Source organism: Ixodes scapularis, unplaced genomic scaffold, assembly GCF_016920785.2.
Source record: "Ixodes scapularis isolate PalLabHiFi unplaced genomic scaffold, ASM1692078v2 PGA_scaffold3__209_contigs__length_174095766, whole genome shotgun sequence".
NCBI classification, from domain to species: Eukaryota; Metazoa; Arthropoda; class Arachnida; order Ixodida; family Ixodidae; genus Ixodes; species Ixodes scapularis.
Window position 1 is genome coordinate 17,411,529 of NW_024609868.1, and position 14,637 is coordinate 17,426,165.

General features: G+C 46.5%; 1 protein-coding gene across 1 annotated transcript in view; it reads right to left on the reverse strand.

The window, feature by feature from the left end:
* LOC120836552 (Down syndrome cell adhesion molecule homolog) overlaps positions 1-14,637 on the reverse strand; it is a 120,227-nt gene that overhangs the window by 92,812 nt on the left and 12,778 nt on the right. The window contains exon 3 of the mRNA XM_042292585.1: positions 11,553-11,714. Within this exon, the coding sequence (XP_042148519.1) occupies positions 11,553-11,714 (162 nt within the window). The remainder of the gene's footprint in view (positions 1-11,552; positions 11,715-14,637) is intronic.

Here is a 14,637-nt window from a genome sequence, read left to right on the forward strand (position 1 = left end):
TCGTGCATCTGTACGTTAAATCATTAACACATGAACTACCTTGTACTCGTGCATAATAGAGCCACAATAACTTGCAAGTAAGGGTGTGTTAATAGTGATTCGAGTCGCACAGCGCGGCGACATTCATAGCCTTACGTGTGTTGGGGAAGCCCACAGCTTACCGGCTCTCATTACAGTGTTGAGTCTGAAGATAACGCTGCACTATTCAACTCCAAGCAGTTTTCGCATCCAATACTTGCTCGTTGTTTTTGTTAAACCCCATTAAGAGATTCAATCGGTGCATGCATTACCTAAAGCGAAGATTTGGTGAGCTGTGTTTATGTCGTATTTTAATACTTAGTTGCATAAAGGCCCGATCTACTTTCAGTTCTTCTGAAATAAAAATACAAGATAAAACAAAATCTGAAGGAAAGGCTCTAGAAGGTTAAATCGCACAATCTCTATTTGCAAAACACGAATATTCCTGCTTGATTTTTTTATTACTTTCTTTTTTTAAGAAAAAGCATGAAAATAGTTTTTTTTTGCTGTCGGTGATGTAGTGGTGTGTCATACTTCTGCGCAAAATTTATCTCTCGTGTTCGCAGCTTCAAAATGTAAAACTTAAGAACGAGTTTACGACATCAAGGTGCGAGAACAATTGCTCTGCGTCGTCAGAAATACGCGCAAGAAGACGTTTGTTCCCGCCTTGCCAAAAACAACAAAAGATTGCACTGCTTTCTAACTGTTTGTATTGCACTGTCTTTCGCGTTTCCCTTTATTCATATAAAAAACTCGAACACAAATATATAATGGTAAAGTTGTCTTAACAGAAATGACGCCGACGGACATTAAAAAGCGCCGTTAAGGCCTCGAAGCAAGCTTGCACCCGTCATTAAAATAATTGCGCATGCACAAAAAAAAAAATGGCGGGAATGTTTAAATATGAATAGGGTGGAAGCGTATGGACGTGCGCATTTTCCTTAATGTCACTTTGCCCTACATTTTACAGCGTAAATTATTTTGCAAGTAAGCATCAGAAAAAAAAAAGGACGAAAAAAGTCGCTCTCTTCTAATGCGTTAGGAATGTATAGCCATTAGATATAAGTGCTTGCACGAGTGACATATAAGACTGCGTGGAAATCTTCCCTTCAGAAAGTTCAAGTGTATACGTTCTTTAATTAGCTAAGTGCTGCAGTTTGCAACGAATGGAACGATTTGAATTTTTTTTCTTCGATGAACATCTCAATTAAGAAAATGTATTCGTACTAAGATAACCTTGAGTTTTAAATAAGAATACGACGATTCAACGGACGAGTTTCGCACTTAAGGGGCGTTTAAATTAATCCCATTGAAATTCTTAATGTCTAAACTCACGACAACACCTAATCACAACTGAGAAGTATTGCAAAGTAACTTAAACGGTAATCGAAACACCTCGTCATTTAATTTTTTCTCTTTTTCCTTCGTGTCTTAGAGGTATATATATATATATATAAAACACGCACTAAAATCGCAAGTATCTACGCTCACAAGTAGCTTAAACAACGCAGACAAGCAAATCGAGACTCGATTAAAAAAACACATAAAAAATAGCAACAAATACCTTCGCGAGTTCACTTTTTTGGCATCATTTAAGCAGCGAGCCAAAACAAAACAAAAGATCCTAAACAAAAACAAAACAAATAAAAAGCAACCTTTTCGAGAAGAGATGTTTTGCATGCATTCATGCACGCTGCAGATAAGTTATGAGCGGCGTTGAGCTCCAAGACGAACCTTGAACGCTCAAGACATCTTTCGCGCCTTCCCCAACACGTCGTTAAAGTTCTTTTGTACGACTGCGCAGATGTCTATGAAGAGACGAAGAAAAAGAAACATGTTGACGCCAAATGGCGTTTACTACGCACTCAACGCCTCTTTTTTTGCACTGCCGGCGCGCATAGCGGCTGGAGGTCGGATCAAAATTGTACGTGACAAAATAAGTACGATAAAAAAAAGCACGTTTTATATTTGAGCAGAAAATAGAGGCAAAACGACAACAAAACACGCACACACACACACACACACAGAAATGTGGCGTGTTATAGCTCGTCACACTTTAGGAGAGCAACGCACGGCTGATGTCGTTCGGCAAATACTTTAGGCTGAGCTCGACTGCTTCGTGAAATGTGCGCCTTTATGCACGTGTGAGCGTGTGGCCATAAATTTGTACGCGTGCACGTCTATTATGAGATGTAAACACGATTTTTGCGTGCCGTCACTTTATAGTTTGCTTCAAGTCGTTGGTGATTTGTTTACAGTGCGTACGTGAGGTTCAGCAACCTTCCGCCTATTTTAACCTATTCCTTAAAATATTTTTGTCGGCTTTTTAAACGTACTTTTGCGGTCATTTGTTTAAACAATAGTTTCTGGCTGAGCTGACCTTATATTTTACCTTGGACTCTAGTACCATACACTGATTGGGACCCACTTCTTCCCTGTCTGCGTTTCTTCGCTAAGTATAAATGAAAAGACTGGGCCTCATAAAATATCTTCCATGGTAACGCAGCACGAAGAGCTCCGACGTATTAGTTCGAGCATTGCGGCGCATAAAAGGACAAACATAAACAGAACCGCGGTGTATGGATCAATCTGTTAGTTTTGCTCCAGCTCGCCTGTGTTCTTGCGATTTCTACACAGAATCTGTTGTGTGGGAAACAATTAAATGACTGCCAATTTAGATTTCGTAAGCATAAACCTATCCTATTTCAGCATTATTTTAGTATATACCTACTGATTATATGGAATGATTTACGTGAACCTATATCTTCATTATATTCTACAAAACACTGAGAGGGTGGGGGGGGGGGGGGGGGGGGCGGGACTGGAAGCTACGTGCTTGCCATTGGTCGCTTGGCCTGCCTACATTTTGTATTCGCAGGAACCGCGCCCTATTGATGCAGGATAATAAACGATTAATCGATTGATTCGGTAAACGAAATTCAATATTCCCGCAAAAAGTCACGATTGCTCTGCTGACAGCTTCAAAGCGAACAAAACGGGAACCAATCATATTTCTTGTGTCTGCTTTTTAAGCGAGTGCATCATTCGCACTATCTCACGCACGCAAGTACATATATCGATAGCTGGACAGGTTCCCCCGTTGCATGGGCGTACCAACCGGGGGGGCAAGGGGGCCACTTGCCCCCCCAGTTCTCAGAGTGGGGGGGCAAGGCATGCGTTTTGCCCCCCCTGAAACGGCCGCCACTGGGCAGAGCAGACACAGGCCGGCGGCGCCCAAGGAATACCAAGGGCACTGCCCCCCGACCCGCGCGGGCATATTTTTAACGCGCAGGCGATACAAACCCTAGCAACGGTGCTCACGCACGCCGGATTGGCTGGTTCGTAAAGCCTTGCTCCACGAACAAGGCTACACGGTAACCTTACGGAATCCATCCGCGAGACATGGGCCGGACGGGCCGTCCAGACCAGGACGTAGGCCCTTACACAAAATAAAGTTTTGCTTGCTTGCTTGGAGATAGGCGCTGCCGCCGTCATCATAGGCAGCGGATGCAATGCGAGTTTCCGAAGAGGTAGCGTAACTTAGTGGTGAGATGTCTGCCTCATACGTGTCAGACCCGGGTTCTATTTATGGTGTGGGCCGGCTTACTTCTTTTTATTTTTTTTCTCCAACATTTTGTTTTGTCGAGGCATTTGGCGATATTTACATTTCTTTTTTACCATTAACACTAAAAAAACTAATGTTGTTGACGAAACATCGCTAAACTAAATCGTATCGACTCTTTTTACGGAAGTGCATGGGGGGCAGCGGGGCTTGGGTTGCCGACCGGACGCCGCAAAGCGGCGTGTTCGGGGGTTAGGGGGGCTAGGTGGGTTAATAGATTTGTAATTAGCAGCCGCACACCGTCACCGCGAAGCGGCGTGAACGCAGACGCGGGGGTGGGTTAACGCGCTTCGAGTGATACACGAGCAGCCCATCCGGCGTGAGCGTCGTTGTTAGGGGTTCTATCGCCTGCACCGTAAAAGGAGCGGTGTGTGCACCTCCTGTAGTGGGCAAGAATTCCTACATTGGAGAGAAGCGGGGACAAGCCCTTTCTTCAAATGCGTCAAGTCTCCTTGAGCTTCGGAATACAAAGAAACGCCACTATTCGGAGCTAATCCCACAGTTACTCGACCTCTCTTGCGTCATGTCTGTTCGCTCCCCGCGCCTCGTAGCAGTGTTGTTGCAGTGGGGGGGCTCGTTAAAATTTTGGGGTTTTTTGGACTATCTAAATCACTTTCTTCCTTCCCATCCCCCCCCCCCCCCCCCCCCCTTTTCTACTACGCATGCTTCCCCCTTTGCAAATATCAGCTGACCTTCCGACCTCTGTTCTCTGTTGATAGGCAAAACAACCACTAAAACTAGAAAGTAATTTGTAATATGAGTGGAAGTCACTCGGAAAAGTAGTTAAAGTAAACTACTGATTACTAGAATAGAAATGTAATTAAAAGTTACTAAACTACCCAGAAAAGTAGTTAAACTACAGTAACTTGAGTAAAGTAGTTGAACTACGTACAAGTCTGGCCTGGCAAGCGCTCTGCGTAAGTGTTTTCACTGATCTGCCTAGCCGCGCACACCATCACATGGGCCAAGAAAGGTGTAGTTTTACTGCAGAGGAGAAATCAGCAGGGTCCAAGATGGTGACAATGGAGGATGGCGGACTGTTCCAGTGGCTGATGGCTTGAGAAAGGAATGACCAATTGAAAGCGTTCGTAGAGCCAGAAGTGTGTTTGATGGTGCAGACGTTGTTGAGGCGAGAAGATGTTCGGTCGAAAGGTAATAACAAAGTGGTTTTGAGGTCGGGAATGTGGTAGTAGATTTTGTGAATAAGGCACAGCTGAGAGATCTTCCTGAAGCTGGTTATTATTTTGCACACAAGTTACTTTGTTATGGATGACGCAGTCGTCGGCGAAAAAGCGTTTTTTTGAAGAAATCCCAATGGGAATGTCATTAATAAATATTAAAAAGAGTAAGGGCCCAAGTACGAACCCCAGGGGAACACCAGGAGACACATTTATTAAGGAAGATTCATGATCATCATGGACGTGACCTGTACACGGGAAAAAAGAAAGTCACGAATCCATGCAAACGGTTATTGGTCGAGGCAAAAAGATGATAGCTTAGAAAGAAGGCGTTGATGGAGGACACGGCCGAACGCTTTGGAAAAAAAAAACAAAAAAACTGCGTCAGTTTGGACGTGACATTCAAGGTTAGTGTGCAAGTCATGGATGAAGTCGCAGAGTTGCGTTTCGCAGGAAAGTACCTTTTGAAAACCGTGCTGCTGTTTAAAGAAAAGAAATGGGATGATAGGTGCCTCATGATATTGGAGTAGAGGATATGCTCAAGTAGTTTGCAAGAAATTGAAGTCAATGAATTAGGGCGATAATTAGATGCGGAAGAGCGGCTGCCCTGTTTAAAGACTGGGAATTACCCTTCCCACCTTTTGGTCAGATGGAAGGCAGCTTTGAGATGAGGACTGAATGAAGATGAGTTTCAAATACTCACTAGAAATAACATGGGTGTTTCTTTTAAATTTTAGGGTTGATGTTATCGGTTCCAGCGGACGAAGTAAGTTTTAGTTTATCAATCAATGTTTTAATACCAGCGGAGTTAACGTTAATAGGATGCATGCGCTCGTAAAGCTCTTTCAGGGAGAGTGGGGACGAAGTCCAAGCACTCGTTAGTAAACACTGATGAAAAGTATTCATTAAACACAGAACTATCATGCTCGACGTTGCACATCCGACATTCCTAACTCTCCCCCTCTTCCTAAACGTCCGTGTGTGTCCTAACACCAGAAACCGGAATTTTAAAGGTTAAAAACGGCACGTTGCGAATATGGAACGCGCACTTTCATGCAAAGCTGACGTCAAGTGACTCAAATCGAAAAACATGCATATTTACAGTATTGTTATCTCTTCTGGTGAAGGCTAAACAACCGTTGCATCCGTTTTCGCGCACGAAACGGTGACTCCCAGAGAAAGTAAGAACGCAGTGATTGTCTTTATTTTAACAATGTAAACACACTTGCAGGCGTGCGCTGATGAAGCCTCAAAATCAAAACTCTCGTAGTGTGATTCGTGACTGCTCCGGCTACTACCCAACCTCGTTGTCACGCCACTTTCTGTAAGCAAACACTAAAATTGCCAGTAAACACACAAAAGCGACATCGATACAATTATCTTGTAGAATATCACCTTATTTAATCATAACTGTTTCAATAGACACTACAAGTTGTATTTATTTTAAGAAGAAGAAGCAAATTTTTTTGGTGAGAAAAACAAAATATCAATGTTAAGTCTGGTAACGTTGTAATTTTGCCGAATCATTGCCACATCTTTAGAAAACTTCGACAAAAGTTGCGCCGAATTTTCGATTAAGGGGGGGGGGGGGGGGGAAGAGGGTCGGGTTTGCCCCCCCACTCAAAAACATGTTGGTACGCGACTGCCCCGTTGACAAACACCAAAAAAGCAACGAGACTCGGTCTTGCACAACTCGCTAATGAGCCAATCGTCAACTCAATCTCTTCTATTGTCCTTGACACCGTAAGAATCAGTGTTGCGGAATGGGCACCCCCATTCTATTCCCATTCCATTCCGGGAATTTGAGTTTTCGATAATTCCATTCTTTTCAACTCATAGGAATGGGGACACTGGGCCCATTCCCACTCCTGGAATGGCTGAATCGCTCCATTCCATTCCTCTAATTCCTAAACATAAAAATTGGCACTGGACAGCTACTTGTATCGCCGGCATAAGCACCATAATGCTGACATTATCAAACGCATAGACAATTGCAAAAAAATGCAAAATGCCTCAAAAATGCACTGATTTTACTAAGCGGAGCGCTGGTGGCACAAAGTGTTTGTTTAAATTGTTCTGCAAACACCGAGAAAGCCCCTTGATATGTCGATGCCTGTTTAAAATATCTGTCTTTCGACCACGTGGCTCGCAACAAACAGAAAAAACTTAAATCCACAATTTTTTTTCGCAAACTTTTTGCATTTGTTTTTTAGGACTACGCGGCCAGCGCGCTTCTTTGATAAGACCATAAAAATGTCCAGTTCGTACGTGGCGCAGAAATAAGCTAGATTACTGTATTCTTCAAATACCTGCACAGCAATACGGCTAGTACGCTGCTGGAAGCGACTCCATGCACAGTGGCAAGAACACATCCCCTGACAAAGTGCAGCCTCTACGGCGCAGCACGAGAGGCAGTATATACCTTGTCACGAAACTGTCTTTCTGCAGGTCTAGTCAGTTCGGTCACGCGACAAGAGCGGTGACGACAATCTACTTCACCTCACGATGGACCGCCACAGACAGCACGAGACCCATCGAAACCAATCCAGTGCCTTCTGTTCCGAGTGTCGCGTGACCCTGGGGCGCAGCAACGCGCCGTGCGTGCAGTCCCCCTCACGGTGCTGGATTGCATGGGGCGACTCGTAGCGTCCGCAGCGGTCCATCACAAGGTGAAACATAGTAGGCAGAGGCTAAAGTCAAAGGAAATGAGCGGGAATCTGCTAGCTTGCTTGTAACCCTAACCCACTTGAATGTAAAACATATCACACAGAAAACAAGTATCGGAACAAAGACCAAGTAAAAGGCGGACCTACACGTAAAAATGCAGTATACGAAGACAAGCGTCGGAGCAAAGCGCAAGAGGAGAGGAGAGAAGTGAATCTCGCTTTGTTTTAATGCCAAAGCAAACCCAGATTTCGCACTTCAAAGGAGTGCGCGCGAATGAACGTGGAAGGCAGCAGGGTTAATTGGCCGCCTGCCAAAAAATGCTCCTCGAACTATAAGAAAACAATAACTGATCATCTTTCGGGGGCGCGCGAGTCAACGAGTTATCAGAGCTCTGCGAGTTATGAGTCGTCCCCCGCTCCCAGATCTCAGTCTGTGCGCGCGTGTATTCTCCATGCCTTCGTTTCGTTTGCCTGGTGCTTGGTTTCTTGTTTCGTTCGCTCTCGTGTAACGCCACTAAAGCCTGCCGCCTGCGCGAAAGGCGCCACCGCCAGCCCCCCCCCCCCCCCCCCCTCCCCCCCCTCCCTCCCCCTCTGCTCTTCGCTTTGACGCTTTTTTTTTGTATTGCATTTTTTTGCGTATAAGTCTGTTAGAGCTCTAAGCGGGTTAGCTGTTTCCCGCCCGCTCATTTTATTTCTGAGAAACTGGCTCGCTGATTGGCTCAAGTTCGCTTACCGTAAACACTAAAAAAAAAAAAAAAAAGAAAGAGAACCGGGTCCATTCCATTCCCATTCCATTCCGGGCAAAAGGCATCTAATTCCATTCCCATTCCATTCCCCTCAACGTTGCCGCCATTCCATTCCCATTCCATTCCGGGGTCGCGAAAATTCGGAATGATTCCGGAATCATTCCAACTCCGGAGTGGCAACTCCGCAACACTGGTAAGAATCGCAGGGCGTGGAGAGGCCGGAGCATCTTATTGTCGCTCGGTGGCCAATGAGATTTCGAGATCAAGCGATAAGAATCCCGAAGCACCAATCAGAGAGTAGGAAGCGCCATCACAATATAGGCCACACCCTTAGTTACTTAAGCTATCGATAACTATGAGGCACGCACGTATGACAACGTCCTTCAGTTTTTGAATCGTTCCAGAAGATATCGACGACAGGTTAAGAAACGAGAAACGCCGCTCATTATAAATGATTCACTTCACAATTAGTTCCTACTTTGTTCCTTATTACAATTTGGATTAACGATAATGAGGAAATGGTCGCCTCTTCGCGTTTCTTAGAATAACGGGGACCATAAAAACGCCCCCACGCTCCATTTTTTTCTTTTAATGTTCCTTTACAACATTATCCCATTTGTGTCTCCCACGGGGGTAACTTACTTTGCTATGCGTGTTTTCGAAATATGCGCTCTCAATTTTCGCGACTTTGCTGGCTCACACTGCACGCTCCGTCGCCTTCCCCAGTCCCGGGCCATTTGCCCTAATGACCGGAAGTACGCTACTCGAAGGGAGCCCGTAAAGGAAGAGAGCTTTTGTCCTTCCTCAATTTGTCCCTTTCCCACCCCTACCTTAACCGTCTTCCTTTTCTTCTTTTCGCCCTTGTCCTGACAGCTTTAAGTTTAAAACTGCGCTAATTACGCGACCTTATACGAGCTTTCCCCAAGCTGGCGCCTTTTCCCTAATGAGGAGCCGGTGCGTCTCCAGGGGACGAGAGAGCCATCCCTCCTCCCCCGCGGATGAGATAACAAAGGGTGTTGGCGGCAGCCGCCATTGTAGGCCAGCTCTCCCATATCGCGGGGCGACGACGCCAATTAAGTGATTAGGCTGTTCCCCGGCCCCGCCCCGTCTCCGTCGACGATCTTGTCGTGGGGAATTAGCATCTCGCGGGAAAGGCGCTTGTATCCCTAACTCGATGAGAGGGAATCGTTACTGTTCCCACGGCGATGCGTCGCTCACTCAGTGGGCTAGCGCAGGATGTCACCGTTCTTTTTTATTTTTTTCTTTCTTTTTCTGGGGGGCTGGGTGTTTTATAGGACGTTTTATTGGTATTCTATAATACCTGATAGTAAAATGTTTTGTCCGTCACAAGCTTCCTCGTCACATCACCCAGTCCATACTGTGCATTGGATGACGTGAGGACTGTCCCGTCATCATTTGAGAATCTAATTTATATATTTTTGAACTCCTTAAAAACACGAACACAAAAGACAAAACAGAAATACACAGCGTGTTGTTAGCATAAAGTTCGCGTAACATATTGTTCCGATAAATTTACTACTATGTAGTTTCGAAATGTACAGACGGAGAAAAAAACAAAAACAGGTTGTGTCCCCAATTTTTTTTTCTGTTTTCAAAATTCCTTGAACAATAACAAGTTCGAAAAGTTATATGATCGAACTGATAACGTCGGTTTCATATTATAACCGGTGTTTTCAAAGGTGAGTCGGTAATAATATATATTTCGGCAGCTACAAACTGGCCCGTAGTACGAATCTATGTTGGACGACGAAACCTGCATTTTATACGCATTAAAGATGTGTGCAGGACAATTCTCTGAAATGCATTCTTGTCGCTTTGTCATTATAACCGTCTCACCAAAACCTACGCTTCGGCATTAAAAAAAAAAAAAAAAGGCATACGCACGAAACCGGAAGCAAATGAGGCGCAGCTCGAAAAAACGTTCACGTCGATTCACTGGGCGGATCTTTTAAAGGCAGTCTTAACGACCCGAGCAAAAACAAAGTTCTCCTCTGAGTCGTATCTCCGACAAACAGCCGTCGATTTTTTTTTTTTTTTTTTCAGCCCCGTAGAAGCGTTTTTCCAGCAGGAAAGCTTGAAGCAATAAACCAGCGACGGTGCCTTCTTGTGTTTCGAACAAGGGCCTTTCAATCACTCGTGCTCTCTAAGCACGGATGCTTACCCGTTTCTAAATGGGCAGTGAAGACTGCTTGGCACCCTCAATTTGAGAATGGATTTCGCTGCAATTTGCGAGCGGCAGATTTTGCTCTTTTAGTTTGATTGAGCTCCTTGCTTTATAATGACCTGCTTGGAAGCATCAATGCTCGTGAGGTGGAAAAGCTTTCCGCTTTTTGGTCGGGCTTGTAGCATTCTGTGAGCTCATTTGTGCCAGCAGGGTGATTTTAGTCGCTTCCGAAAAATAACTATACTGTCAGTCATCATTGTGTATGATCGTGCGTTGCGCCGAAAGCTGGTTTCTGGTGGCTATGGTCACCTCTAATCACTTTAGAGGGATACAATTTGTTGCCGCGATTGCAGCGCAGATCGTCGCTGAGATGGGAAAGTACTTTGCATCTTTTCATGCTGAATAAGCGCTTGTTTATTAAACTGCCTAGGAACTGCCGTAAAAAGTTTACGAATATATTTTGTGTATGTCCACGAAGCTTTCTATTACATTTAAAACTAATTCACATAGTTTTTTATGTAACATTCTACTTCCTGCAGACGGGCCTCTCGCTACCACCTAACGACTGTTGCAGTATCATCACAGTATTTAAAATGTTTCTGTATTACTACTGTCGAGACCGGTTATAACGAAGTCAACGGTAATCGGAAATCACTTTCGCTATATCCGCTATTTCGTTATAACCGACTTCGGTTATAACGAAGTGCAAAAGGGAATGGGAAATCGTGATCATTTCGCTGTAGCCGCTATTTCGTTATAACCGACTAGGTTATAACAAGTCTCGACCGTATATAGCGACACAGACATAAAGTGTACAAAGCATAGTGAGACCCGTGGCTTTTTCATTTTCCGTTCAGAAGCTAATATATCATATATCGTTTATTGGGCGACTTACCTATGTATGTATAATTAAAATAAGTACGTGTATATATAACAGACGCGTGCCGCCTGCTTCGCTAGTTGCCAACCAAGCTACGGACGCGGAAATACCTCGGGCTTGCTGAGAAATGACGTCGCATTTAAAAATAGGCTTCGTTACGCCGCTTGCTATAGTTGCCACAACTCGTAAACGACAGCGCACAGTGTCACGAGCTATATATTTCAGGTCCAAAGTGAATATCGTTGGCGTAGACGTACCGATGACCTTGAGCAGCACGTTGCCCGTGTGCTTCTGGTTCCGCGAGTCCGTGAACCTGCACACGTAGCTACCGTCGTCCGAGACCTGCTGCACGTTGCTGATGGACAGGCTGCCATCCGGCTGCACGCGCTGCCGGTGGTTGAAGGGAATCTTGCTGCTGCCTGCAACGACCGGGACCACAACCCAGGCGGCCAGGAATCGGTCACTGCGGACGACTTGGCTCAGACAACACCTCCCACTTTGTGTCTATATACAGTAGCGCTTCGAATAGACTCTTTTCAAAAGTCCGCGCCTGTCCATCGTTGCCTTATCACGCAAACTGAGCTCGTATTCGACACGAGGGTTGCGTCGACGTTCGACGAGGACTCGGGTCCAATCACACGCTTCGTGTCCAGGGACGGATGAATGAATGGATGCGCCACCTAGCCTAAGTCTAAAAAGACCAACCAATGGCGATTTCCAATGTTGCCTGATGGGCATTTGAAGAGGGTCTATTGAGAGGAAACCGATCACACGTGCCCGGTTCCTCTGCTTCTGCCTCCTCTACCCAAATGACAGGCTTTCTACGTCATGTACCGAAACCAGGGCGGGCCGCTGGTTGGACACGGGTGCTGCCGAACTCTGACCCAGCACTCGGGTCCAATGCTTGACCCGGGCTGTGCTTCGGTAAATGGCGTAGAACATCAAGAACTACGGGTGGAACCGAACCGGGAAGCTACCACGGAGGAGATTTGGTAACCAACCGCTATCTTACACCAAGCAAAAAAAAAAAAAAAAAACGAAATCAAAATAAGGTAATGTTTTTGTTCTTTTTCGTTTCGGCCGCCAGGCCGCGCCAGTTTTCGTCACCGACTTGACCAGACGATAGCCCCCCAACTTTTCTCTTTCGCGCCTTTTCCGCTGGGTGTCGTTGCCTCGTTTGGAGTTGCGAATGGGAAGGTTTCGGTGATCGCTTCGCACCAGATTCGGAACTCTGCGAACGGACAGGAGCGGCGCGCTTGAGCTGTTGTGGCGTCTCCAATACAAAAAACGAAAAAAAAAAAAGAAACTGTCTACGAGAGTTTTTTAGTAGGGGGGTTTTGGTACACCATCTCTGCTCTCCGATATTGGTACGTTACATGCGCAAAGGTGCCGGTGGGGTGTCGGTTATTGTTATCGAAACGCCACAAAAACGCTATACTACAACTTTCTATACTTAGGGAAAACTTTCTGTGGCATTGAAGGAGAAATTAGGGGGGCCCGTGATCGCGCACATTGAGCCCCGATCAAAATTGTGCACGCGCATTCTTCACTTGTAAAATGACAGAAAAAAAACGGTCCTCTATGTAATACCTAATGAGTCTGGGGTTTATTTGTAGTACCTTTCCGGCCCTGGTGTCGTATAGAGGCGATGGTATTACGATAGCAGTAGGCTATATATACTTCGTTTCACCCTACGACAGACTGCCGCCGACGCTACGAGCCATCCCAGCCAGGGACTATGCACCCCGGGCGTTTTTGCACCTCTTCCGTGGGTCACGTGACACTCACTCGGCTTCGGATTGGCTTTGATGACTCCTAGCGTCCTCTGCGGTCTATCAAATGGTCAAAACTATGATGTCTGGAAAGCGCCTCCGACTGGTGTGTTTACCGCATTCAAAAAAGTTGTCCCTCGATATCCACCCAATGACGTCATACAAGTGCTGTGCTTTCGCCGGCTGCGATCCTGGTGGCGTCACATCAGCGGTGGTGCATGTGGCAGACGCCTGTTCCGCTGCAGGGCGCTCTTCAGCTCGGCAGTCCACGGAAGTCTCGGCAGCCAGGAGTTGGGACGCCGCGATGACAGCGACACTCGCGTTTGCTCCTGCTTTTCGCCAGCACTTCTACGACCAACCGCCAGGATCGCAACATTCGACAGCACGACACTCTCGGTCCCGTGACGTCATTCGTCGACACTTCGGGACTACCTTGGATGCACGGGCGGAATGCGGAGAGCAAGTTCGTCTGTTTCTTGCGCAGGAATTGCGGTGACGTCAGCACGACGCCGAGCTCTGATTGGCTTTGATTGAAAAGATAGTGGGTAGACCTCAATGCTGGATGCCTTGAGGTCTACAGACTATTTTTTTTTCAATCAGCCAATAAGAACTCGGCGTTCTGACATTACCGTAACCCCTGTGCAGGAAGCAGACGAACTTGCGCCCCGCATAGGACGCTAAGACCACCAGACGGAGACGCGTTCTAACCACTGTAGGTGAAACGGAGCGTAGGACATCTCCCACGCGCTTACGAGTTTTGCAGAAAGGCTCGGCCACGCACCTTTCTCCCAGGAGACGGACGCCCAGGCGGCGACGTAGAGCGGGCACACGAGGCTCACCGACTTTCCCTTGAGCGCCGTCACGGAACTCACATCGCGCACTCGGACGCTCTTGACCGGCGGGTAGGCGAACTCCTCGCTGGCCGACGACGCGGTCGCCTGGCCACTGCTGTCCCCGAAGCTCTCGGCGTCCGGCAGCAGCGAACGTCGCACACGACGACCCCAGCCACGGGCCCTGCTCGTCCGACACGGTCCGACACAGCCCGTCCGCACACACTCGGACGAGTCCGTCGGCGAAGAGAGGCGGCACGGCTGGGAAAAGGCGAACGGCGGACCTGGGATGGCCTGCCGTAATCTCGGAGGATTCGAGCTGATCGTGCCTGCAACGAAACAAAAACATGCCTCGTTTTATTAACCCAGAGCTTTGTATAAGGATGGCTTCCGCGAGGTGAGCGTGACATTACGGAAGCGCGTCGCAAAAGAAACCCTCACACGTTCACTGTATTTGGGGGACAAGTTATATGCCACTGACTCTAGCAAGTCCCGCTAATTGTTATTAATTATTTAATTAATTATTAAGATTAGCTCCTTATTTATAGGAGAAATATACGCGTTATTCAGCTGTACTTTCTGTGTCCCGCAACGTTAAGACGCATTTCTGTTGTTAATTTGAGCTGTGAATCGAAGAACACGGTTGTCCTTTTTTCGTATGTCCATGCCGCTGACGTTGTATTGAGTTGTCATACCAAGAGTCGCCCTGTTGAGTTATGAGGCCCGGATTCGGATATGTG